This window comes from Erpetoichthys calabaricus, chromosome 8, assembly GCF_900747795.2.
Source record: "Erpetoichthys calabaricus chromosome 8, fErpCal1.3, whole genome shotgun sequence".
In the NCBI taxonomy this organism is placed as follows: domain Eukaryota; kingdom Metazoa; phylum Chordata; class Cladistia; order Polypteriformes; family Polypteridae; genus Erpetoichthys; species Erpetoichthys calabaricus.
This window is the reverse complement of record NC_041401.2, coordinates 167,877,234-167,902,155: the sequence shown is the minus strand read 5'-3', so window position 1 is coordinate 167,902,155 and position 24,922 is coordinate 167,877,234. Positions and strand designations below refer to the sequence as shown.

Here is a 24,922-nt window from a genome sequence, read left to right as displayed (position 1 = left end):
TAAAAACAATTTTTTTAATTAAAATTTCATAAATATTGCATTGAATTTTGATTCTGTGTTTGGACTTTCATCGTGACAATGCCACGTATAACTGCCTGTGATTGAATTTCGTTTCTTTCTCTCTACTAAATAAAACAACTATTTGAATGTTTGGCTCTGAGACTTGTTGTCTTTGCTAAAGCTATTCTAATGGGAAACTTAACGTTTTAATACTTAAGATCTCCTTTGTTGTCTAATGTTATCCTCGGAAGATGTACTACATTACCTTTCTTGGTTACATCCTTCTTTCTACAGTAATTCGTGCAGAGGAAGACCGGACGGTGTTAACGGTTGTAGATATTCTTCAGGATATTGTAAGTTGATGTTTTCATCTTCCGCACGATCATCACCAGCTGTTTCAGCATAGTCTATTGATACACATTTATCCAATTTGCCGTGTAACCGATCAACATTTTTGACGTTAATTCGTTTGACTTTCTCAGTGCTAGGATTGCCCGTGTACTCGTTTTTCCTGTTGATAACCATTTGTGGTAAAATTCTTCAGTAAGATTTGTACATAACACATCTTCTTTAATTGGGAACTTAAAGTGAGGAAAACGTTAAAATTTATAAAAGCTGAGAGCGCAGGAAGTGTGTCTGTCAAAAGCATTCACATGAATGAGAGGTGAGAGGACCATGGTCTTCTTTGAAAATGGTTGAGAGGAGGGCATGACTTGAAAAAATCTCTTTAAAAAAATCGTGTCTCGTCACAGGATTTTTTTATATAATAGAGAGATGTGTCACATGTGTTGACTGTATATTTTGATGATAAAAAATATTAGTGATGCCCCAGTCTGATCCAGACTTGAGCATTTCTGCCAATAGTGCATTCCCAAATTAAAATTTAGTGTTGTTGGGTAGTGCAGTGGGCTGGCGCCCTGCCAGGGTTTGTTTCCTGCCTTGCGCCCTGTGTTGGCCGGGATTGGCTCCAGCAGACCCCAGTGACCCTGAAGTTAGGATACAGCGGGTTGGATAATGGATGGATGGATGTTGTTGGGTAGATCTCAATATAATCAAAAATATGAAAATGTGCATAAAAAACTTTAGGGGGGCACCACAAAAACTAATATAAAAAATTGGGCACACATGGAAAAAGGTTGAGAAACAATGTTGTAGGCTGTATGTAGATTGTGGATAAAAAGGTTAAATAATCTGTATAGGGGAGAAGGACAAAACAAATATGGGTGGATCAGTCAGTCAGTCATTTTCTAACCCACTTTGTCCTGAACAGTCTGCTGGAGCCTATCCCAGCTAGCATAGGGGGCAAGGCAGGACCAAACCCTGGACAGCACACCAGTCCATCGTAGATGGGAGGATCAAAGGAGTGAAAATGGAGTGCAAAAATCAGATGTTTAGAGAAGATGAAAGAAGAGATTAACAGATTAGCAGGTCATTTAGTCCTGGAGAAATGTCTTATCCTAGCCTGATAATGAGTTTAGTTTAACTGTCTTCTGTTTTTCTTTAAAGTTGTCTTTGTCATCTGGTAAAAGAACACAAACAGGGAGATCAGTGCACCTGACCTGAGACATGTGAAATGCTCCACTGTAGCTTCAGGATGTCTTGATTTTAACAACTCAAACCTGCTCCCTGAAACAATCTGCACATCCTCTCCCTGTTTGACCTATGTGGGTGACTGGATACTTTCTAAAACAAATTCAGCAAATAAGGGTTTTGGGAAGGCATGAGGTCTGCTGTTTAATATTACATTAAATATTTAATAGTTACATTAAATTGTATTCATTATTACTGATAATTATATCAATGCCATTTTCCTGAATAAGGGAACCATCAAGATCAAAGATCTACCAAAGCCTATTGTGGAATACTTCACTTTCCTTGATCACAGCTGCACTGACCTTTCTACTTGTGTTCTTTCAAGTAGAAGACACCTTTCAAAGAAAAACGAAGTACACTAAGCTCCCAGACTTCCCAGACTATTGGTCCCACTAATGTTTAAATCTCAGTTTTACGTATTCACCGTTTTGGTTGCCTACATGAGTAACCATTTCTGCTCTTTCAGTCTCACGCCTGATGAAGTCTACACAGCCAAAGCACTGGGCCTCTAACCTTCTTTTCTACTGGAACAACTTGTACTTTTATTTCCTTTTACAGTTGACACCCTTCACTGACTAGGCCAAATTACAATTTAGAGTTAAGCCATAGTGACTATTGAATTGAATAGGAATCTGCTGAGAACAAGAAAATGCTAAGCCAGTCTGGCACTGAATTCGATAAAAAGCATTATTATAAACTGCTGTGTCACCATCAACTTTACCAAGGATGGTTTTTAAATAAGGATATTGCACACTTCCGATTAAGCGAAATTAGTGGATGGTCATGGCCAATAGTGATTAGCAAAATGATTCACATTAAACTGAATTGTCAGTGCAAATTAGTGTTTTGCAACATAAATTATGAGGAAGGAAACCATTTACTTATCCTAGTGATTAGTGAAACAAGTCACTCAAATAAATTCAGTGACGTGCAGTGAGGTTAATGGCTGGTGAGGCACCGACTCCTTCAGAGTCAGATTTACGAATATATGAACCCCGAAGAGTAGCTTATTCACTATTCAACTGGCAGCATGGCTATGTTTCATATCTCATCAGCATACTTCACACACATATAAGGTAAGGTACATATTTGGCTAAGAAAGAACGTTACTTTTATAGGGGCAAGAGAGCGGAGAGAGCGCATTTGCTCTGCACCCTTCATGTGTTCTAAATTTGCTGTTGCAATTCCACAATTCATCCATCCATCCATTATCCAAACCGCTGAATCCGAACACAGGGTCACAGGGGTCTGCTGGAGCCAATCCCAGCCAACACAGGGCACAAGGCAGGAACCAATCCCGGGCAGGGTGCCAACCCACCGCAGTATCCATTATCCAACCTGCTATATCCTAACACAGGGTCACAGGGGTCTGCTGGAGCCAATCCCAGCCAACACAGGGCAAAAGGCAGGAACCAATCCCGGGCAGGGTGCCAACCCACCGCAGTATCCATTGTCCAACCTTCTATATCCTAACACAGGGTCACGGGGGTCTGCTGGAGCCAATCCCAGCCAACACAGGGCACAAGGCAGGAAACAAACCCTGGGCAGGGTGCCAGCCCACCACAGGGCACCCATACATTAGGAACAATTTAGAATAGGCAATGCACCTAACCTGCATGTCTTTGGACCGTGGGAGCACCCGTTGGAAACCCACGCAGACACGGGGAGAACATGCAAACTCCACGCAGGGAGGACCCAGGAAGCGAACCCAGGTCTCCTAACTGCGAGGCAGCAGCGCTACCCACTGTGTCACCATTCATACTCATTTAATACAAATGAAAGTATTGAGTGGTATACAAAAAGAAAGGAATTTCAAAATAATTACTTGTTTTTAAAAGCTTTAAATTATGATGCCTTAATCAATTTTAATACAGACTGTTCAATAAAAGGATAACAAGAAAAACAAGGGAATATTTTATTTAAGGTCAAAATTTAGTTTTTAAATATTGGATTATTTTTTTTTTAGTCTGATCCTATTATAAAATTGAAAACTGTTTATGGTTTTACCTTTATTTGTAAATAAAGACCATGCGCCTATCCTTCTCCACAAAAGTCTCCGTCACTTTCTTGTAAAGGTTCTCCTTATTTTCCTTCAGTTTTAAAAATCTTAATCTTCCATTTTGGCAGTCAGTCAGAACAAAAAATAAAAATAAATGGACCACTGCAGTGCACTTGACTTTCTGATATCGCTAACTTATTGGTGCCTCTGTGTAGAACAACAGCAACAATGAGCACCTGTTGGGCTCACATCTGCCTCCTTCAGTGTGGCACAGTACTGTCTGCCTCACCTTGTGCCTTTTTATGTCCGATCAACAAGACTGAATATGTCACACACATTCATTAAAGATATCAGCCAGACTGTGAATAGTCAGGGTGTATAATAAACATGTCTGCAAACATTATATTTCATTAAAGATATCAGCCAGACTGTGAATAGTCAGGGTGTATAATAAACGTGTCTGCAAACATTATATTGGTGACATATAAAGAGACAACAACAGGCACGCGCCAATTGCATGCATCAGCCCAGTGTGTGAGGGAGAGCGCAGTCCGAGGGGAGGTGAGGCTCGTTGCTTTTAAAAATGATTAAAAGCAACTATAAAAATGATCAAAATTATTGGAATCATACAGAAAACAAATATATAGCACAGACCAGTGAATACATTTATTTTATGTTATCATTATCTTTTTTACTTTTCACGATAACAGGTGAGGTGCCTCCCCTGACCACATGTCCGTGAATAAATTCACAAAATAAATTGTGTTTCACTTCCAGTGAAATCCATGCTTCTCATAGAAGAAGAAAAGTGTTTTCATGAATTTATTCTGCATTCATCTGCCCGTCATTTAGTATTTAAATAAAGATGTTTATTTAAAGAAAAATTACCACAGGTGTGCATATCTTCAACTAGGTTGGACTTTCCATATAGTGAGTTTTCCTGTGCACAGTGGTGTTTTTGGTGTGTCTTTAAGTGGATATTATGCATCATGGCACATTTTTTAAAAATGTACTGCACTTCTCGTTGGTGATGTGAATGACAAAGGTATAAACCTGAGTTGATTTTACCAGAGTGGTATGGAGCACATGCTTTACTCAGGTGCAGAAAAAAAAACACAGGTAAATACAGAAGAGTGAGCGGGGCATTAAGCTGCACCATTTCTTGTTTGCTGGCCAAAAATAAAACTTTTTTTTTTTTTTTTTTTTTTTTTTTTTTTTATTTTATTAATTTTCATTGTTATCATTCCATACAAACAGATCAATTTATAACCCAACAAATTTGAAAACAAATCAAACCCCACCCCTGAGAAGGAGAGCTTAGCTAAAGGAAAATTTCTTTAAGCTTTTTAATAAGGCAACATTAGACAAAAGAAGGGGAGAAGTAAGTATCTATATAAATAAGAGATGGAGAAGGGAGTTAAATGCAATAATAGTTATTTCTCTTATTCTAAAATAATATTGATTAAATCCTGCCATGTTTTGAAAAAATTTTGTACAGATCCTCTAACTGAAAATTTGATTTTTTCCAATTTCAAATAATATAAAACATCGGTTTCCCACTGACTTATAAGAGGAGAATTAGGATTCTTCCAATTTAACAAAATAAGTCTGCGTGCCAAGAGTGTAGTGAATGCAATCACCGTTTGCTTGTCCTTCTCCAATTCAAGTCCATCTGGAAGGACACCAAACACAGCTGTTAGTGGGTTAGGAGGGATTGTGATACTAAGGCTGTCTGAGAGGCACTTAAACATTTTTGTCCAAAATGATGTTAGTTTGGTGCAGGCCCAGAACATGTGACCCAGTGAGGCAGGAGCTTGGTTGCAGCGCTCGCAGGTTGGATCCTGGCCTGGAAACATTTTGGACAGTTTTAAGCGAGACAGATGGGCTCAATATATAATTTTTAGTTGAATAATTCTATGCTTTGCGCATATAGAACTCGAGTGAATTCTCTGCTTTGCTACCTTCCACTCCTTTTCTGATATATTGATTAAGAGATCTTCTTCCCAATGTCCTCTTGGATCTTTGAAAGGTAGGGACTCTAATAAGATTTTATATATTGCGGAAATAGTGTTTGTTTCCTCGGAATTGAGCAGAAAAATAAAACTTTTAAAACCCTTAAAGACTCTTTATGGAGGTTCATGTTTTGCCATTGCAAAATCTCCTGTGAAATGAATTTGAACAAGAGGCATACATAGAACTGGTGTGGTTCGAATTATCTGCTTTATGCAACTTCAGAGAAAAGCACTTGTAAATATGGAAGTATGAATTAGGTTTTATTAAGCATGGCTCCTTATTTTTCACCAAAATAAAAACCTTTAAAACTTCAAAAACTTCAGTGAGTTTTGAATTTTGCAATTGCAATTAATAAAAACAACAATGTAATAAATTTTAGCGAGAGTTATGCAAAACTTTATGTAGAATGGAGCTTGCCTGTTTTGCTCATCACTAATGGCCAACTGATGGCTGATCAAAGTGCACATGGATTTAGCACCAGTCATAATAAATATACATAGATGGGACTGCAAACAAATGGAATAACACTACAGATTCATTGTTCCATTCATCAGCAAAGACTGTGGTATTCTAATTTTCAAGACGCTACTTACATATGTCACCCCTCTCAGGAACACCTCTTTCGCTAGGCGGCCAGGACCAGACACCGTTTTTCCATCATCCTCAGGTCCCCAGCTGGCACTGTAGATGTGGATATGCTGTGGATTCAAACTGAATGATTGTGCTTCCATAATATCTGTAACAAGGCCATCAATCATCCGCACTCCTAGAGGGAAAAGCACATCGATAGCAATTCTTAAATTTTATTTTCTGCATACAGCTGTAGCTTCAAACTCTTGAAACTCTTGGACTTTCAAAACTCAGCTTGATGTATTTTTATAAGAATTAATTGGATAGGATTGGTGAGCTTTGTTAGGCTGAATGGCCTGTTCTCGCCTGGATTGTTCTAATGTTCTCTGCCAGACAAGTATGGTTAGCAAATGAATGTTCTTTTTCAAAGTATAAGAATAAAGAAGTTATCATCCACTAGTCTACATCTCTATATATAGGTAAATAAAATCCAACGTCTGTCTGTACTTCTGTCTGCTTTTCACAAAAGAACTACTTAAAGTATTTAGATCAGGATTTTTTTCTATAATTTACTTTCCTGTTGATTTTGCGACTTCTCTCATCGTGCCAAGTATTATAGTTCGGTTGCAGCACCGGTTTATTTGTGCAAATCCAAGAGACAGGCTGTGGGAGAGGGGATAAGGAAGTGGGATCTCTAGAGTAGACAGCCAGGCAAGGCCCTCCTCACTTATGTGCCAGCCTCCGTTCAAGTTGCTGTACCTCTAGTCACGTATTGCACTGTACCTTGCCTCCACTTAGTTTGACGTTTGCAATGTAATATTAGTGTTACATTAGTGAGAAGCATTCATGTTTACCCCTGCCTTTTAGGAATGGGTCTCTTTGAATTTTACGACAAGAGTTGGGGGGGAAGTGCCTTAAACAAGTTTGGCTAATGTTTCTCTGAACTCTCAGTCAACCCCCATAGGAAAGTCAGGCTGTCTAACTGGCAAACTTTAGCTCAACAAATGGTTTTGGGGGGTGGCAGGTGTGAAGATGTTCTATTCCCTTGTTGGTCTGAAGTATGGTTGTTTGGAATTGGCTAGTATTTAAAGCCTATAAGTACCATGACATCCTATTGACTCTAGGAGTTGGACAGAAAACCTATAAATTTGCTCACTCCCTCACTCTCCCTCTTACCAAACTGCTGAATGACCATCTCACACCATGAACTGAAAAGGACAACACAATGAAGAGCACAGCTTGGCAGCCATATTGAGAGAGGCATGCAGCCTGTTCTGAAGAAAGCTGACCACAAATGATGCCTTAACTCAAGACATTTTAAGTAACTAACAAGTCTGTGTGCCGCCTGAAACTACACATCAACATTTATCAGGTTGTATGGTTGCCAATATTCAAATGTATTTTGCATATTGTTATTATTTATGAATATTACCAATAATACATTGTTTAAATTGTAACTTAGCTCCTGCTTGTCTTTAACTACACCTAATTGCCTGAGGTTATAGATGTAGAAGGGAAGGAGGGGAGAAGTTTTGTGGTACAATACCTTATAAACAGTGGTAAGTCTGGGAGATTTGAGGCATTCTGATAAAGGCTACATATTAATAATACAAAAGAGGAAAGTAGAGCAATATATTACTCTACCAAGACAAAACAGATATCGTGCAAACTTTTTACATGTTTGGCAAAGAGATCACAGCTACATTCTCACCCCGACAGAAAAAACAAAGTGCAAGTGTGAGACTCACAAGGACTAAAGGCGCATGCTGAGTGAGAGAGTCTCAAAGATGGCAAGTATAAAACCTGACAGGTGGCAAGGAAGGGGCCTTGAAAATAATGAGAGTGTAAGAAGCAGGGTCAAGAGAAGGAGAGCCAGTGAAGAGAGGTTCACAGACAGGCAGTATGACGTAGTGGTTAGGGCTTTGGACCGCAGAACCTGAGGTTGTTGGTTCAAGTCCTGATACTGACACTGTGTGATCATGAGCCAATCACTTCACCTGTCTGTGTGCTCCGGGTGGAAAACCACACAGAAATGTTAGCCATTGTATCATAAATGTTGTAAGTTGCCTTGGATAAAAGTGTCAGTCAAATACATATATGTAAAACACCTGTGAATATGGAGGGAACATGTAAGGCAAGAGACAGCAAGTTAATAATATTATTATTGGCTAGTTAATAATAATTAGATATGTGGTGGGATCAAATCTATTTTTTTGCAGTATTACATATTTATTTTGTTATTGCATGATTTATTTTTAAGTAAATGAAATTACATCTATTATGAAAATTTTTCCCCTAAATTCATACAGTATTTTGTAAATAAACAGATGGCAATAACAATGCACTTTTGGGTCATTTTTGAGTACAAGGGGGAAACACTGCCATTTTGTGGCAAATGTGTAGGAAATAACAAAAAACAGAAAGTGTAAAACCTTTAAAGAATTAAGATCAAGTAGGAATTAAGAGCTTTTGCTTTTTTTATTTTGTAGGGAAAAAGCTGAGACATTTTTGAGGCTGGCTCCCTCATTATTTAAAGAACTAATGGATTATGACATCTTTGGTCATCTAGATCATGATAATATTCAAAAGTGATCCTTAATGGCATGTTTATATGATAGCAGTTGCTAACCTACCATTTGAATCGATTTATTTTAAAACTGCTAAAGCATTATCTATATCAGCCTCCTATAGTTCTGGATGTAAGGGTTAGATGATGGACACTTAAAGATAAGACACTAGTGAGGCCACATCTAGAGTATTGTATATGGTTCTGGTCATCATACTACAAGAAAGACTTAACAGCACTTGAAGTTGTGCCGAGGAAAGCAATCAAGTGAATGCCAGAACTAAAGGACAAAATCCTATTGAGACAGACTCGGGTCATTAAACTGGTTCAGTTTCAAGCAGAGCAAACTGCATGAGGACCTAATCCAGATCTTCAGGTCCTCAAAGGCATCCATGGAGCAGATTGAGCAGTATTCTTTCAATTAAATGGTGAATCACATTCTCAGGGACACCAGTAGAAATGAAAGGGAAGGGCATTTCGGACTGAAGCCAGATAGCACTCCTTTACACAAATCTGGAACAAATTATCAGGTCAGAGAAGCTTTGACAACCTCTGCGAAGTATCTGGATCAGAGATTGGGACAGCTAGCTATTGACTAAACAAAGGCCTTAATGGACTGAATGGTTACCTTTCGTTTATCAGATTCCTTATGTTATTATGTTGATATGTCCAATACCCATTGCAAACTTTAATTATCTCTTATAGTGGTCATCAGTTATGGTTTCTTATCTTGTGAAATCGAGACTTACCTCCAATGCTGGCATGAGGAGCCACTCCTACTCCACACATAAAGTTATTTGCTATCCCTGCAACTTCTCCTGCACATCGTGTCCCATGTCTGTCAAATAAGAATTGAATAAGAAAAAACTGAAATAAACAAGAGTGTACCGCTGCTTCTGTCTTTCAACTAGAGAAGCCTAGTTTCTTCACTAATGTAACAGAGAGGTGTCATGGACCATGTGTGAGTCATTATAGGATAAACAACTGATCTTTTGATTGACTGAAAACATCTCGTGTGTGAGCAATTGCCTTTAGAAAGGATAAAATGTTGGATCAGAAGTGATTCGGACAGCATATTTGAGCCAACCACATGAGTCCAGTCTATTCCTCTGTCTTGAATATTCTGATTTGAACAGAGAAAATGGCCAAAACAAACCACACATTATGGTATCCTCCCAGCAGACTGTCAGGCACCTGTTTTTATAGGCCATAGTCCATACCCATTCTCGTTGTCCGAGGTATAGCGCGGAAGAGGGTCAGCATCATTGTCAACAAAGTCATAGCTGGCATCAGGATCCTGTGAAAAAACATATAGTCAGTTTGATTGGAAGACATTGCAACTTCTCACAATCTCTGCTCTCTCTGTCTGGACCTCCCAGACTCCTGATATTAGATAAGCGTGAGATACAATCTGCATTCCACCCTCAGACCAGACCATGCTGTTACTTGGGGCTCCTTCAATAGGCAGAATATATTCAAAAGATCCAGATGTTCTTAAAAGTCACAAACTTATATGGACGTTTCTCAAACAAAATTGAAATACCTCATAGTTTTATTATATAAATTAGAGTGATGAGCAAAACAGGCAAGTATTCATTCGCAAACAAGTTTTGTAAAACTGACCCTAAAATTAGTTTTGCAGGCGATTTCACAATGGCAAAATAGAAAAGTCATGAATGAGCTTCTGGGAATTTTAAATATTCTTTTTTGGAGAAAAATAAGGAGTTCTGCTTCCTAAAACCTCATTCACACTTTTGTGATTACATGTGTTTTTTTCTGCAGCTGCATAAAAGCATTGACTGATAAAATCAGTTCTTTTTATGCCTCTCATTCACATCACCTAAAAGTTTAGTGGTATGTCTCTCTATTATAAAAGGAAATCCTGAGACGAGTCTTGTTTCAAAGAGATAATTTCAAGTCCCACAAGACAAGACTTTGGCCATGAGATTTTTTCAAGTCATGCCCTCCTCTCAACCATATTCAGCCACGCACAAGGCCCTCTCACCTCTCATTCATGTGAATGCTTTTGACAGTCACAGTTCCTGATCTCTTAGCTCTAATAAATTTTTACATTTTCCTCACTTTAAGTTCCCAATTAAAGAAGACTGATTATGTCCAAATCTTATTGAAGAATTTCATCCTGAAAGGTTATCAAAAGAAGAAATGAGTACACGGGCAATCCTAGCACCGAGAAATAATGAAGTCAAACAAATTAATGTGAAAATTGTCAACCAGTTACACAGCAAATTGGTTAAATGCGTATCAAGTATCTATCTATCTATCTATCTATCTATCTATCTATCTATCTATCTATCTATCTATCTATCTATCTATCTATCTATCTATCTATCAATAGACTATGCTGAAACAGTTGGTGGTGATCGTGTGGAAGATGAAAACATCATCTTACAATATCCCGTAGAATATCTACAACCGTTAACACTGTACGGTCTTCCACTGTTGAAAGAAGTAGTACACTGTTGTAATGTAGTACATCTCCCATGGATGACATTAGACACCAAAGGAGATCTTGAAATGCCATTCATATTAAAACATTAACAGTTTCCCATTATAATAGCTTTTGCAAAGACAATTAACAAATCACAGAGACAAACATTTGAAAAAGTCAGTTTTAACATTAGAGAGAAAGAAACGAAATTCACTCATGGGCAGTTATATGTTGCATTGTCACAATGTAATCCCAAACACAGAATCAAAATTCACGTGATACTGACAAAAATTTAATTCAAAAAATTTTTTTAATAAAGTTTTACAGTAAAAGTGTAAGTTTCAAAAGTATTTGCCTGTTAATTTCAAATCCAAACAGAACTAAATTGTATAATGTAACAAATAACTAACACAACATGAAACATAATTTACTTTCAAATTATTACGTTTTACTATTTTTTAATATGATTAATTACTCGCTGTAATGTAAAATAGTTCTGTTATGCATATGTAACATCCATCCATCCATTTTACAACCTGCTGAATCCGAACACAGGGTCACAGGGGTCTGCTGGAGCCAATCCCAGCCAACACAGGGCAGGAACCAATCCCAGGCAGGGTGCCAACCCACCGCAGGACACACACAAACACACCCACACACCAAGCACACACTAGGGCCAATTTAGAATCGCCAATCCACAGGGCGCACACACACGGGACAATTTTGGATCGCCAATGCACCTAACCTGCATGTCTTTGGACTGTGGGAGGAAACCAGAGTGCCCGGAGGAAACCCACGCAGACACGGGGAGAACATGCAAACTCCACGCAGGGAGGACCCTGGAAGTGAGCCCATGTCTCTTTACTGCGAGGCAGCAGCGCTACCATTGCACCACCGTGCCACCCTCATATGTAACAATTCCCATGAAAATAACTATCTGTTTAAATTGCACATCCGCATCCCCATCCCCATACGTGACCGGCAGAGCCGTAAAGTGGCTAGCATGTAGCACCAGCCAGGGTGTTGGCAAGTAAAGCGAGCAGGGGGCAAAACCCTCTAGTTTATTGAAAATGCGACATGCTGAATATTTTCTGTTGTACGAAGAGAACAGGCAACCCAGTCGGGAAGGAGGATGGTTTCTTACCCAGACAGGAGGCCAGAGCAGAACAACAGATGGATTGGCCAGCAAGATGACAAAATAACTTTTTGCCCGGCCAGTATAATGTAATGGATGGACCGATGGAAGCCAAGAGTTGGGAGCTGTTCCATCCTTCACACACCAGGTGGCTGTGGTCCTTGTATGGCAGCCCAATCAGGACACCCGCAGGGGTGCTTCGGAGTTGGGAGTCTGGAAGTGTAACCCTGTTGGGGTCCTTGGGTGCTGCTACAGGACACTGTCGGGGGAGGACCTTCCTACTTTATATATGGGCATGGAAGTGCTTCCAGGAAGACAGGGCATGGCACCAGAAGCATTCCCAGGCCCAGCTTAAAAGGGAGCCCTCTGGCTCACATCACTGAGTAACAGTCGGTAGGCAGCAGGCAACACTCAATGGGAGGAAGAAAGAAGGAAGAATTGATTTGGTTATTGTGATTGTGCAAGTATTCTTTGGAAAGGTGGTTTGGAAACATACTGAGGATAAATATATATATATATCTTTTATTTTATTCTAATAGTGTGTTGGGTATTACTGTGTCTTGGGTTTGCAGCTAGGTGGCACCCCCTTGTGATTACACCATATCAAGACAGTCTAAAACACACCACTGTGCACATTATTGTATTTTCTTCACAGGAACACTCAGTACAAGGAAAGGCACTGCTGCCAAAAATCCCCTCCCATGTTGTTGCCTAGCAACCATTTTATCCAAGTTTAGGGGATCTTTTTTTAACTTGAGATCCAAATTTAAATACTAAATGACAGGTAGATATATCCAGAATCAATGTATAGAAAGGTGGTCTTTCTTGTGTGAATGGTATTAATTTCACTGGAAACAAAAGCCTATTTATTTTGAATTTTTTTTTGTGAAGTGAAACTCAGAGTTTTGCTGTGAATTCAATTCACACCAATTATTTTGCTCATCAGTTAAGGTCAAAATCATAAGAGCAAACAACAAATTACAAGGACAAACCAAAAATCAAACTCAAAATCATAAAGGAGTTCAATACCAAAACAAAACCTTGGAACTTGACATGCCTGGATCAAAGTTAATCACTGCAGTTACTACAAATACTACTAACACAGTAACAGAAATTTCCAAGACAAATGGAGATAACTGCAGGGACTATAAAAATACAACTTTTAAGTCCTTATGTCCCTTTCAGTTTAATATAGACAAGACACAATCTAACGAGTTATTCAATACAATACAAATACCAGAGCTTGATACTCTTATCTCAGAAGATCTTGACAAATTTCTGACACTCTCAGAGCTACTAGATGCTATAAACTCACTCAAGAGTGGGAAAGCAGCAGACCCTTATGGCCATCCAGTGGAATTTTACAAAATATTTTTCAATTATTATTAACAACAGAGCTGTAGCAGCTAATGATCGATGGGGATATCATCCATGTATCCTGTCTTATTTACATGACACATGCACAGAACTTTCATGCCTGCATACTTCAAGTACAGTATATCCGATCTCACACTTTACAGCGTTACTCAAGTATATACCTCTGCAGCCCGGAGTTTCAACAATGGCCGTGGGAGAGTTACTGGACTCAAATAATAAAAATGCAATAGAGTCTCAACAGAGTCCAAGTACAGACCTCCAGAGCTTCACACCGTGGAGGAGGTTAATGCTTTACATTATATATCAGGAATGTTATGTGGTACACCCTGTTACTCTCAGGTTAAGATTTTGGTCATGGAAGGGTTACCTTACCGAAATAATGCAATAGCATCTCAATAAAGTTTAGGTGCAAACCTCCAGAGCTCCAATCCTTGGAGGAGGTTGTTGCTTTGCATTATACATCAGTGATGTTACACAATTTGCCCTGCTACTCTAAGGTTAATACTAGGGCTGTGGGAGGGTTACCTGACTCAAACAATGCAGTAGCATCTCGATAAAGTTTAGGTGTGGACCTATAGAGCTCTGCTCCATTGAGGAGGTTATTACTTTGCATTATATATCGGGAATATTATGTGATATGCCCTGTTACTCTGTGGTTAAGGTTAGGGTCTAGGGAGGGTGACCTGACTCAAATTATACAGTAGAGTCTCAGTAGAGTATAGGTGCTGACCTCCAGAGCTCTGCTCTGTTGAGGAGGCCATTGCTTTGCATTATATGTCAGTGATGTTATGTGATACACCTGGTTACACTATAGCTGGTGAAAATTAGGGTTTTCTGACTCAAATAATGACGACTGTTGTGTAAATGAAGTGGCTTAAACGTGCAATCCAATTGGCTGTTCAGCATGGCTCCTGAATCACAGAACATCAGAGGTCTGGAACTACGCCCATGTGAAAAAAATGTCCATTAAGTCAACCCCACCTACTTGGATCTCCAGGGAGGAGGCTCCATGCTGCAGTGATACCAGACTCAGGTTACCTGATCTTCATCATGCATGCACAAATAGTTTATGATGTACACCCACATGTGTGATGTCTCTATGTGATTGGATTTGTAGCTTGCATGCATGAATAGTTAGCAATGTATACATGCATGCATAATGTGACTGATACACCAACCAGATTTGCCTGTAGTATGCATTAAAAAAAACTTGCCATTTTCTTTGATTTGAGGGGTATATTAGTATATTAGACCATAATGAGAATATTATGAAAATATTGCATTCTTCTACATAGCTTTATTGTATGTTGTGTGCTGTCTTCTCTGTTGGATTAAGTAGCTATGTAGCACAGATCAGGTAGTGACAGGGACAGCCCCTGAAGTATATATCACTAATCCCTTGCATCCCAGGCTCCATGGGTATTAGTCATAGTGACTGAAGTTTGTGAGACACAGAGAGAGAGAGACAAAGGACTCCAATATTGTGGACTCAGAGAATAATTAGGGAGACACGGTGACACTCTGGTTAGCACTGTTGCCTCACAGCTCAGGTCACAGTTTTAGCCACAATTTTCAGTCCAGCAGTTGGCAGACACTTGCCTCGTCCTCTGGGATACTTAAGAAATGACTGTATTATTATAATCCACTCAAAACTATCTCACTTTCTCCTTCCCTACTGACTTTTTTTTTTGCCAAAATTTCCAAACATGTTTGCATTTTCACCAAACTTGAAGCAAAGCAAATTCATCAGAGTTTGCTCATCACTACTAAATACTAAATCATCATAACAGAAATTAATTCAAAAATTAAAAGTGTACTTAAAAATATTCATTTGTAATTGGCTAACACCTCATCCTGCAAACTCTTGCCTTGTTTCTGATTGTGCTGATAGTAGTTGATAGTTACCATTAACCCTGAAATGGATTAATTGCATTCTGTTCTGTTCTGTTGTTCCGTTCCATTCCATTCCTTTCCATTATGTTATGTTATGTTATAACTGCACCCACATTTTCCAGTTCAGGGCCATGGGGGTATTGCTGGGCACAAGCCTGGACCTAACAGTGCATGGCACACAGGTCCATCATAAGGCAACCTCACTGACTCACGTGAGGTTTAGACTTCCCAGATGGCCTACTTTAATAAGTGTTTTGGGATATTGAAAAAGCAGTGAATTACCTGGTGAAACCCAAAGCAGATATGCTGAGAACGTGCAAATCCCTAGACATACAGACACTCATTTATTGAACAGACGTTTTGTAAAATATTTAAATGAACAGAGGTGCTTTATATGAATTGCTCATTTTGCTCGCTTGACTTTTTTTAAATGCATCAGAGAAAGGTGGCAATGTTGATTAACACATGCAAATCAGAATTTCACCGCACTCTGTACACATAATGATAATAAGAGGCAGCATGTGCTAATGTCAAAGGAATTAGAGTGTAAAACAAAAGGGGGCCTGTTAATTTCCATCCATCCATCCATCCATTTTCCAACCCGCTGAATCCGAACACAGGGTCACGGGGATCTGCTGGAGCCAATCCCAGCCAACACAAGGCACAAGGCAGGGAACCAATCCTGGGCAGGGTGCCAACCCACCGCAGTGTTAATTTCCCACCACTAAATATTTGTACAAACACAGGAAAACAGAGTAGATGAAGCACAGAAAAACATTAGAATTTTAAAACACAGTGAGTTGCTGACCTCTGGAGTTTACTATCGGTTCTTGTTATTTATTGCAGAAGAAATGCCTGGGATTTTTAATCAAACTGGAGATATGGGGTCAAGGAAGAGGGATGATTCACAAAATATGGACCCCTAGGGATTTTTACCACAAAATGTTAGATGCAAACCTCACTGCTTCTGTTTTGGTGTTAGTAGCTGCTAATCAGTAGATCAGGAGATAATCATTCAACAGCGCAAATCCATTAAATGAACTCCTATTTTTCTATACCCTCATGAACAAATAGAAGCCTAATTACATTTATGAATGACTTCTGAATTTCTACTGTTTGTTTATTCAATAACTTAACCTATTGCATGTGTGACAAACAAAATATTTTAACTACCAACTATCAATATACAAAAACTATGGATATGTGGTTGGTACAATGAGACAGCAGGGAGTGCTGCCACCCTCACGTGGACTCTTGGCTGCATATTAATCGTACATTCGTATTTGCACATTCTCATGCATTTCTCTTTAGTGATTTCAGTTTCCCTTATCAGGCCTCAAATGAACTGTGGCTTTAAATTGTTCCAGTAAGGTTGTTTATATGCCCCCTGACATGTGCCCCTAACAGATTCAGCAAAGCACAACCGAAATTTGTTGATAGTGGATGGAAAACCGAAGTTTCTGGTCATTCACTAGAAATAAAAAATGTTTAATAGGTAAGAGTAGCAATGATGGGTGAACTTTCATGCAAAGGTATAAACAAAACTGAACATTTGGGATGAGATAAAATGATTTTTTTTTTAGTATTTGCTATAGAAAATGTAAAAAAAATTCCTTTAAGGGGCATAGAGTTCAGAGCTAAAGGCAAACATTCATCCAATATCAAACTGGGGTCTACTATGCCAGTGTTTCTCAATCACAGGGGTAGATCGCAGGCTGGTACCAGTGGGTCACAAGTTCCTATTCTTTAAAACTTTAGTGGGTTACGCACTGAGTCACGGCAGGCTTCCTAACCAATCAGCATTGCCTCAATATATTTCTACATGATATATTTCTGCTCCCAGCTCTGATGCAATCAATCCACCCTGGGCCCGAAAACTGATGATCAACTTCACTTCACCAAGAGGAGCTCCCCATTGGGTCACAAAGACACCTACATGTGAAAAAGTGGATAGCGACATTAAAAAGGCTGAGAAACATTGTGCTATGCCCCAAAAAGAAGTTGTGTTTAGAAACCAGTACAATATTAGCACTTACTGGCATCTTTAAGGACGTGATGAAAAGATTATGGAAAAATATCAGAATTAATTTCAACAAAAATCCATCAATCCATCCATTTTCCAACCTGCTGAATCCGAACACAGGTTGACAGGGGTCTGCTGGAGCCAATCCCAGCCAACATAGGGCGCAAGACAGGAACCAGTCCCGGGCAGGGCGGCAACCCACCACAGGACACATACACACACACACACCAAACACACACATGGGACAATTGAGGATCACCAATGCACCTAACCTACATGTCTTTGGACTGTGGGAGGACACCGGAGCACCCGGAGGAAACCCATGCAGACACGGGGTGAACATGCAAACTCCACACAGGGAGGACCCGGGAAGCAAACCCAGGTCTCCTAACTGCGAGGCTTCAACAAAACAAATAAAGATAAAATAGTTAAATATTTGAAAATATGTGTAACACACCATATGTAATTAGGGCCCATTATGTATGCATTTTATACAATTGTTCAGGGTGCATCTCTTTGTTGAGAGTGCAAGGACTCAGCATTGTGGTAATTCACCCTAAAAGTCCACTCTCATTTTGACAGATACACTTTTGAGGTATGTTTTTATTTTAAATCATATCATGAGGCTCTGTGCACTGAGAAAATAGTGACATGCAGCTTTACTTCTCTATAGCACCTGATAACTCTGAAACTCTCTGATCCAGTGTCCTACTTGTATTTCTGAATGGATGAATAGTTATTTCATGAAGTTAAACAAGGAAAAACAGAAATCGAAGTTGTTGCCAGAAATGCAAACAGTGAACGCATTAGAAATAAACTTCATTCCTTAGAATTAAAAGTCAAGGCCAAAGTAAAGAATTTAGGTGTAATAGTGGACTCTAACTTAAACTTTAAATAGCCCATTAACAACAACAACAACATTTATTTCTATATCACATTTTCATACAAACAATTTAGCTCAAAGTGCTTTACATGACGAAGAAAGAGAAAAAAGACAAAATAAATAATGAAAATTAGGGAACACTAATTAACATAGAATAAAAGTAAGGTCCGATTGCCAGGGAGGACAGAAAAAAAAAAACAAAAAAACTCCAGATGGCTGGAGAAACAAATAAAATAAAAAATTAACCAGATTACTAGTACTGCATTTTTTTATTTATGCAACGATAAAAAAGTTAAACCTTTCATGTCATTGCAAGTTGCTGAGAAATTAATTAATAATTAATCGTTAAACTAGTTGTTTTTAGTCAAACCGATTACTCCCAGGCACTTCTCACAGGACCATCTAATAAGAAAGACATCCAATGGCTGCAGTAAGTTTAGAATACAGCAGCAAGAATCAAAATCAGAAAAAGAAAATCTGAGCACGTCTCATCAATTTTAGTGTTGTTATATTGCTTACCCGTGTCCCTTTAGAATTTAAATTACTTTAATATAATAATAATGGTATATGTAGCACTCTGGAACCTTCTGGAGGTAGTAGCTATGGAGAGAAAACAAAACTGAGTGCCATCATGAACAATTCTGCACATCCTCTCTCTGACACATTAATAGTAAGGACTTACAGACAACAAATCATTCAGCAGTAGAGTGTCAAGAAATGCTACGGGGGGCTTCTTAATGTAAACAGCAATATGCCTGCATAATGCCTCACTGCGACTGTGACAGCCAAGGCAGAGCTTTTCATCCATCCATCCATCCATTTTCCAACCCACTGAATCCGAACACAGGGTCACGGGGGTCTGCTGGAGCCAATCCCAGCCAACACAGGGCACAAGGCAGGAACCAATCCTGGGCAGGGTGCCAACCCACCGCAGGGAGCTTTTCATTCTTTTGAATGTTGTTGCTTTACAATTATTCCTGTGTGTGATCAGACCAAAGTGTTGGTGTCTGTTTATTAATTTATTTACTTACTGTAAATAAGTACCTATGTATGTTTTTATTTATTTAAAGAGCTTCTATGAATACCAAATTTCTCCCTGGGGACAATAAAGTTCTATCTATCTATCTATCTATCTATCTATCTATCTATCTATCTATCTATCTATCTATCTATCTATCTATCTATCTATCTATCTATCTATCTATCGCTCTTGCTTGTTCTAATATTTTGAAGTGCCTGTCCTTTATATATTCTGTTGTAACCTTAGATCCTGAAACACTGGCTGGCTTATTATTCTAACAGGTAAGTATTTAAGAATGGGTGAAGTGACCTTTTGCTGTTGGACACCAAAAATCAGAAATTCCTTCCCGATAGACATAAACCAGGGTAATACCATGCAATGTTTTAAAAAAACTCCTAAAAACCCACATTTTTTTATTATGACTTTTTCACAGCAGCATTGTACTTCTATTTCTAATAGAACATAAAAATATTATTTTCTTGTTGGATTTGCAATCATTATTAATCTCTAATTTTCTCTGTCTTCTTTTCTGGTTTTTCTGTGATGGACTTTTGCACCACCACCACCACTTAATCAAAGTGCTCTGTCGCCATCTGTGATGTTGGAATAAAAGCGGATCCTCCAACAGCTGATGAAACTCACCACATCAAACCTTCAAGGAGGAAGCTTAAAAATATATTTTATGTTAGGTAGAATGCCCAGTGGGGGGCTGGGTGGTCTTTTGGTCTCAGAAATCCAGCAGATTTTGTTTTGAAGTTTGTTTTGTTTGATTTTCTTCTTGTCCTCCCCAGCCATCTGACCATAGCATCAGACTCAACATTAGAGACTTAATACTGTATAAGGACTTTTTCTATTACTTGTATATCTGTGTTATATAAATGCAAATTGATTTATTCTTATCTACTATTTTTGGTAGGCTGTTTATCTCTTCTTATTTTTATTTCTTTCTAATTTGTTTTGTTTTTAATTGCAGCCTTTTTTGAAATCTTGTGAAGCACTTTGAGTTACATTTGTTTCATGAAATGTGCTATAGAACTAAATAAAGTTGTTGCTCTGGAGCCTGCACTTCCTACAATGGACTAGCACTTTGTCCTGTGTTGGGACCTGCCTTGATTTGTCTCCAAGACAATGAGAATCTACAGTATGTAATTATTAGAGTTCTCCCTGTGCTTTGTGTCCCTTTGATATGATACAATTATAGCATTTCAAGTATAAATGAAAGCTTCTCATACAGAGGACACGCCTGCCATCCACAACATTGATACTCACGTAATTGGTGATGAGGTCAGGATGGTTCTTCTCTATGCCATCATCTACAATGGTGACTACCACCCCTTTTCCAGTAAAGCCTTTATCCCAAGCAGATGTGACGTTGAAATGAAAGTCCTTGCTCTGAGAATTAGACACCAAACAGAGATTAATTTTCATCGTCCTACCATAAACATGCAAGATGACAAGATGCAACTTAAGTTTGTCATTAGGTGTCATAGGGCTCTAAATGTGACTGGGACTTTATGCTGATTAGGCAGGTGATGTTATCAGAATGCCTGGAGACAATTCTGTAGCTTGATAAGCATGATGTAGTCCTAAAGGATTTTGAATTTTATCAGTTTTAAAGATTGTATTAAAATAAGTAATTGGCAAGTCTGTTAGATATACAATGCATAATCTTATTGAAATCATAGAAGATATTCCATCCATATCAGTTTAGACAGCAAAGGAAGGCGATGCTTTCAAATGAAACAGTCAATCAAAGATACTGATGTGACCAACATATCACTTGCAAATGTTCAGCATAGTTTCTTGTTGTTTTTTAAGTTTTACTGAGTAACCCTTTAGGTAATGCAAAGATGCATTTATTACTCCTTTACTCTTCTGTAACAAGATCTTAACAGAGGCTCCTTTTGGTAAAGTTGTCATCTGTGCAGTGTGGCCTACTAAAATAATTTTACTTTGGAACAGTCAGAAGTGTCTTGAGTGAGATGGATTTCTCTTAATACCGAAAGAAGCCTTAGTTAAGGTCTTGTTGTAGAAGACTAAGTGACAATAGACACATATTTCCAGTACCTCAACTAAAGTGTTACCTTTTATTGTTCCAAAAACTGCATAACAAAGGAATTGCTGTAACATAAGTTTCAATGAAATAAAATTAAGAAAATTAAGAAATTTAAAAATGTCTCTTGAATCAGAAATACAAAAAGTGCCATATATCACCGTAACAATTAAGATTGTAATCATAAGAGTCACTAAAATTCCTAGAACAGGGAACTAATCAGCAATATACAGTAAAGAGACCCACTGTGTTATTCAACCTCTTATGAATTAAATAATAGGTTAAATAATGAAGTTTAGCACTGGCAAGAGCCCGGCAGACTTATTTTAGAATAATATTAATGAATTTTTGCCATATTCTAAAGAAGCTCTACACTGTTCCGTGCAAAGAAAATTATTTTTTTCTAGTTTTAGATCATATAAAATATCATTTTTACATTGAGTTAGGGAAGGTGTATTAAGATTGTAAGAGCCATTTGTTATTTAGTAAGGTTATGTTAAATCGAATGACTTATTTTCATAATTATGCTAAAATGTTTGCCTAAGTATTAATGCATAGACTATTAGAGATTCTATTATATCCCCCACAAGCTAAATTGAAATGGAATACTGTAATTATTTATTGTCTCTCTGACTACAGATTAGTCCCAGTTTGTGATCTGCCTTGCAGTTGGTAAGGCATGGAGGGCCAACAGCTTCAAACCATATTGGACATATTGACCATATTGAATGTGCCATACGTATAGAACGTACTGATTGTACTGAATGTATTAAGTAAAACATATGTAAGTTTACCATAGAGAAATAACAAAACCTTTAACTTTAGAAAGTAACTGAAGTTTAACATGATAAAGTTAAGTTTGCAGAAGAAACACTTTTTCCTTTTGTGCCTTATATCCTGCGTGTGTAACAACTTTTTTCTGTTTTTGTGTGAACTGTTTTACTTTGAATTTTCACTAAACCTTTTTAAAATGAACTTGGTTGGAATGAGAAATTTCTTTTGTTACACATTTGACTTATGCTGGGTCCTCCTACCTTGCTAACTCAGTATCTGCTCGATTTTGGAAACCTGAGGAAGACGCAGCTACAAAAGTTCTTCCAATTGAGAAGAGTCAACAAATTAGTCATATGAAATAACAGTCAGTTTATCACCAGATTGTCTAAGATTATTCAAACTAGGGGGCTTCGCCCCTGGCTCCCTTCGCCCACCCACTCACATTGTGAAGAGCGGAGCTGAACACACCCCAAGGAGACGCGGTCACCCTCTGACACCCCCTCTTAAATGGTGATACAATGGGAAACACATAGTTTTTTTTTTACCTCCTCTTTGCTCTGTCAGCTGCACTTTTGTCATTTGAGTTGTGAGAAAAGCGCTCTATAAATGCAAAGAATTATTATTATTATTATATCACCTATGTCCATATATTCAATCTCTTTTCTCTTTTACCTTTTCATCCATATCGCATTGAATTTTGATTCCGTGTTTGGATTTACATTGTGACAACGCAACATATAACTCATATAGCTGCCCGTGAGTGAATATCGTTTCTTCTCTCTACAAGAAATGTGTCTGACATAACTACGCAGGACTTTTCCAAATCTTTTAGCATAAGCTCTTGTCTCTCAGGACTTCCAGCCCCGGACATGGTTACATCTCTTGGCACAAAGACTTGTCTTGTGGGACGTGAAAGTGTCTCTCTGAGACAATCACGTCCCGTCTCCTTCCAAGATTTTTTTTATAATAGAGAGACATAACTCCAAACACTGCTGTAAGAGGATGTGCAATAAGCATAAAGCCTATACTACCTGATAGATAAGTAAACATCTTTCCCCAAAACATACAGTATGCCCAAGCAAGGCTGGAGTTACCTGGCATTGGGATTAATAATGTTTATCTAATCTAATCTAATCATCACCAATTTGGGTCCTATCTCTGATATATTTTAAAGTATCTATCTATCTATCTATCTATCTATCTATCTATCTATCTATCTATCTATCTATCTATCTATCTATCTATCTATCTATCTATCTATCTATCTATCTATCTATCTATCTATCTATCTATCTATCTATCTATCTATCTATCTATCTATCTATCTATCTATTTTAGATCATTTTAATTTGGAACAATGTGTCCGGTGTTCAATTCTTAGCTGAATCACAGTGTGCTATGAACAAATGAGTGAAAGATGAGTGTTGTGAATTACTGAATTCCACTTCTTGCCTGAGATATTGATAAATAAAGTGGCTTTTTCCTGGGAATGTTGAAGGTGTTTTGGCAGTAAACACCAGGACATCAATTGATAAAGTCTAGAAATGCTGCTATTATTATTCTTATTAATAAATAAAATAAATTTTTGAGTGTTTTAGTGAAGGATTATGAAAGTTAAACATATTTGTTTTTGCAATGTCCCTAACTTGCAAATAAAAGAAAACAATATGTTCCGTATTTCCAACAGAGTTGATCACAAGGTGCAAGCGTGTTATCGATATAAAGATCTCAGAAGGCTGAGATGTCCAGTATCTGTTAAATTGAGCAAAGTGCTCAAATGCAAAGTTATCCTGTAATGGAGCAGTGTAGAGAGCAGAGAGCAGAGTCTTCTGTGTGAGTGAAGTACAATCTGATTAATAGTAGACTTGGTGATAATTATCAGTGATCAGTGCAATGAGCAGAGCGCACGGAGACGACTTCTTACAAGATTTTTTTTCCAGATTCAGCCAGACAGGTGAGTATTCTGCACTGAATCTTTCTTCAGCCCAGCACTAGAGCTGAAAGCTAGTCAGTCGGTGCCAGGCCAGTCCTGGTAATTCAGATTTTGTTAATACAGTACATGATCTTTTTGCTTTTCATATAAAGAAGCTTATAACGGAGTCAGGCTTTTTAAAAATAGAATGTATTAATAGTTGTAGGGTTACTCTAAAGCAGAAATATAAATTTGACAAGGACATTCGTCTTAACTATGAAAAATGAGGTGAGGAGTTGACCATCTATTCACATCTTGCTTATTACTTTCCATCAAATTGCCAAAATTTAGTTTAAAAAAGATCTTTAAGCTTCCTTGTTACAGTAACTGCCAAAAAACTAAACTGATCTGACACCGTCAGCAGTTAGCCTTCCAATAGTTGTTATGTGTTAATGAGTTTACTGGGAAAAAGAATGTTTTTCTCCAGATTAATTTTAAATCCGCAAATCTTGAAATATATTTATTAAGATCAGCAATGGTTCATTTCTGTGAGTTATGAACAGAATCTTACAATCCACAAAGAGAGACATTTTTTGTGCCATTCCTTCCCTGATTATTCCCTTCCTTTCTTAGTTTTGCCAAAGACAAGTGGCCAGTTGTT

At 38.1% G+C, this 24,922-nt stretch overlaps 1 protein-coding gene across 1 annotated transcript in view; it reads right to left on the bottom strand.

Moving 5' to 3' along the window:
- Positions 1–24,922, bottom strand: part of LOC114656645 (proprotein convertase subtilisin/kexin type 4-like) — a 107,532-nt gene that overhangs the window by 26,853 nt on the left and 55,757 nt on the right. The window contains exons 7-10 of the mRNA XM_051931271.1: positions 20,792–20,914; positions 9,962–10,038; positions 9,491–9,579; positions 6,199–6,371 (exon numbers count right to left, since the gene is read on the bottom strand). Coding sequence (XP_051787231.1) covers positions 6,199–6,371; positions 9,491–9,579; positions 9,962–10,038; positions 20,792–20,914 — 462 coding nt within the window. The remainder of the gene's footprint in view (positions 1–6,198; positions 6,372–9,490; positions 9,580–9,961; positions 10,039–20,791; positions 20,915–24,922) is intronic.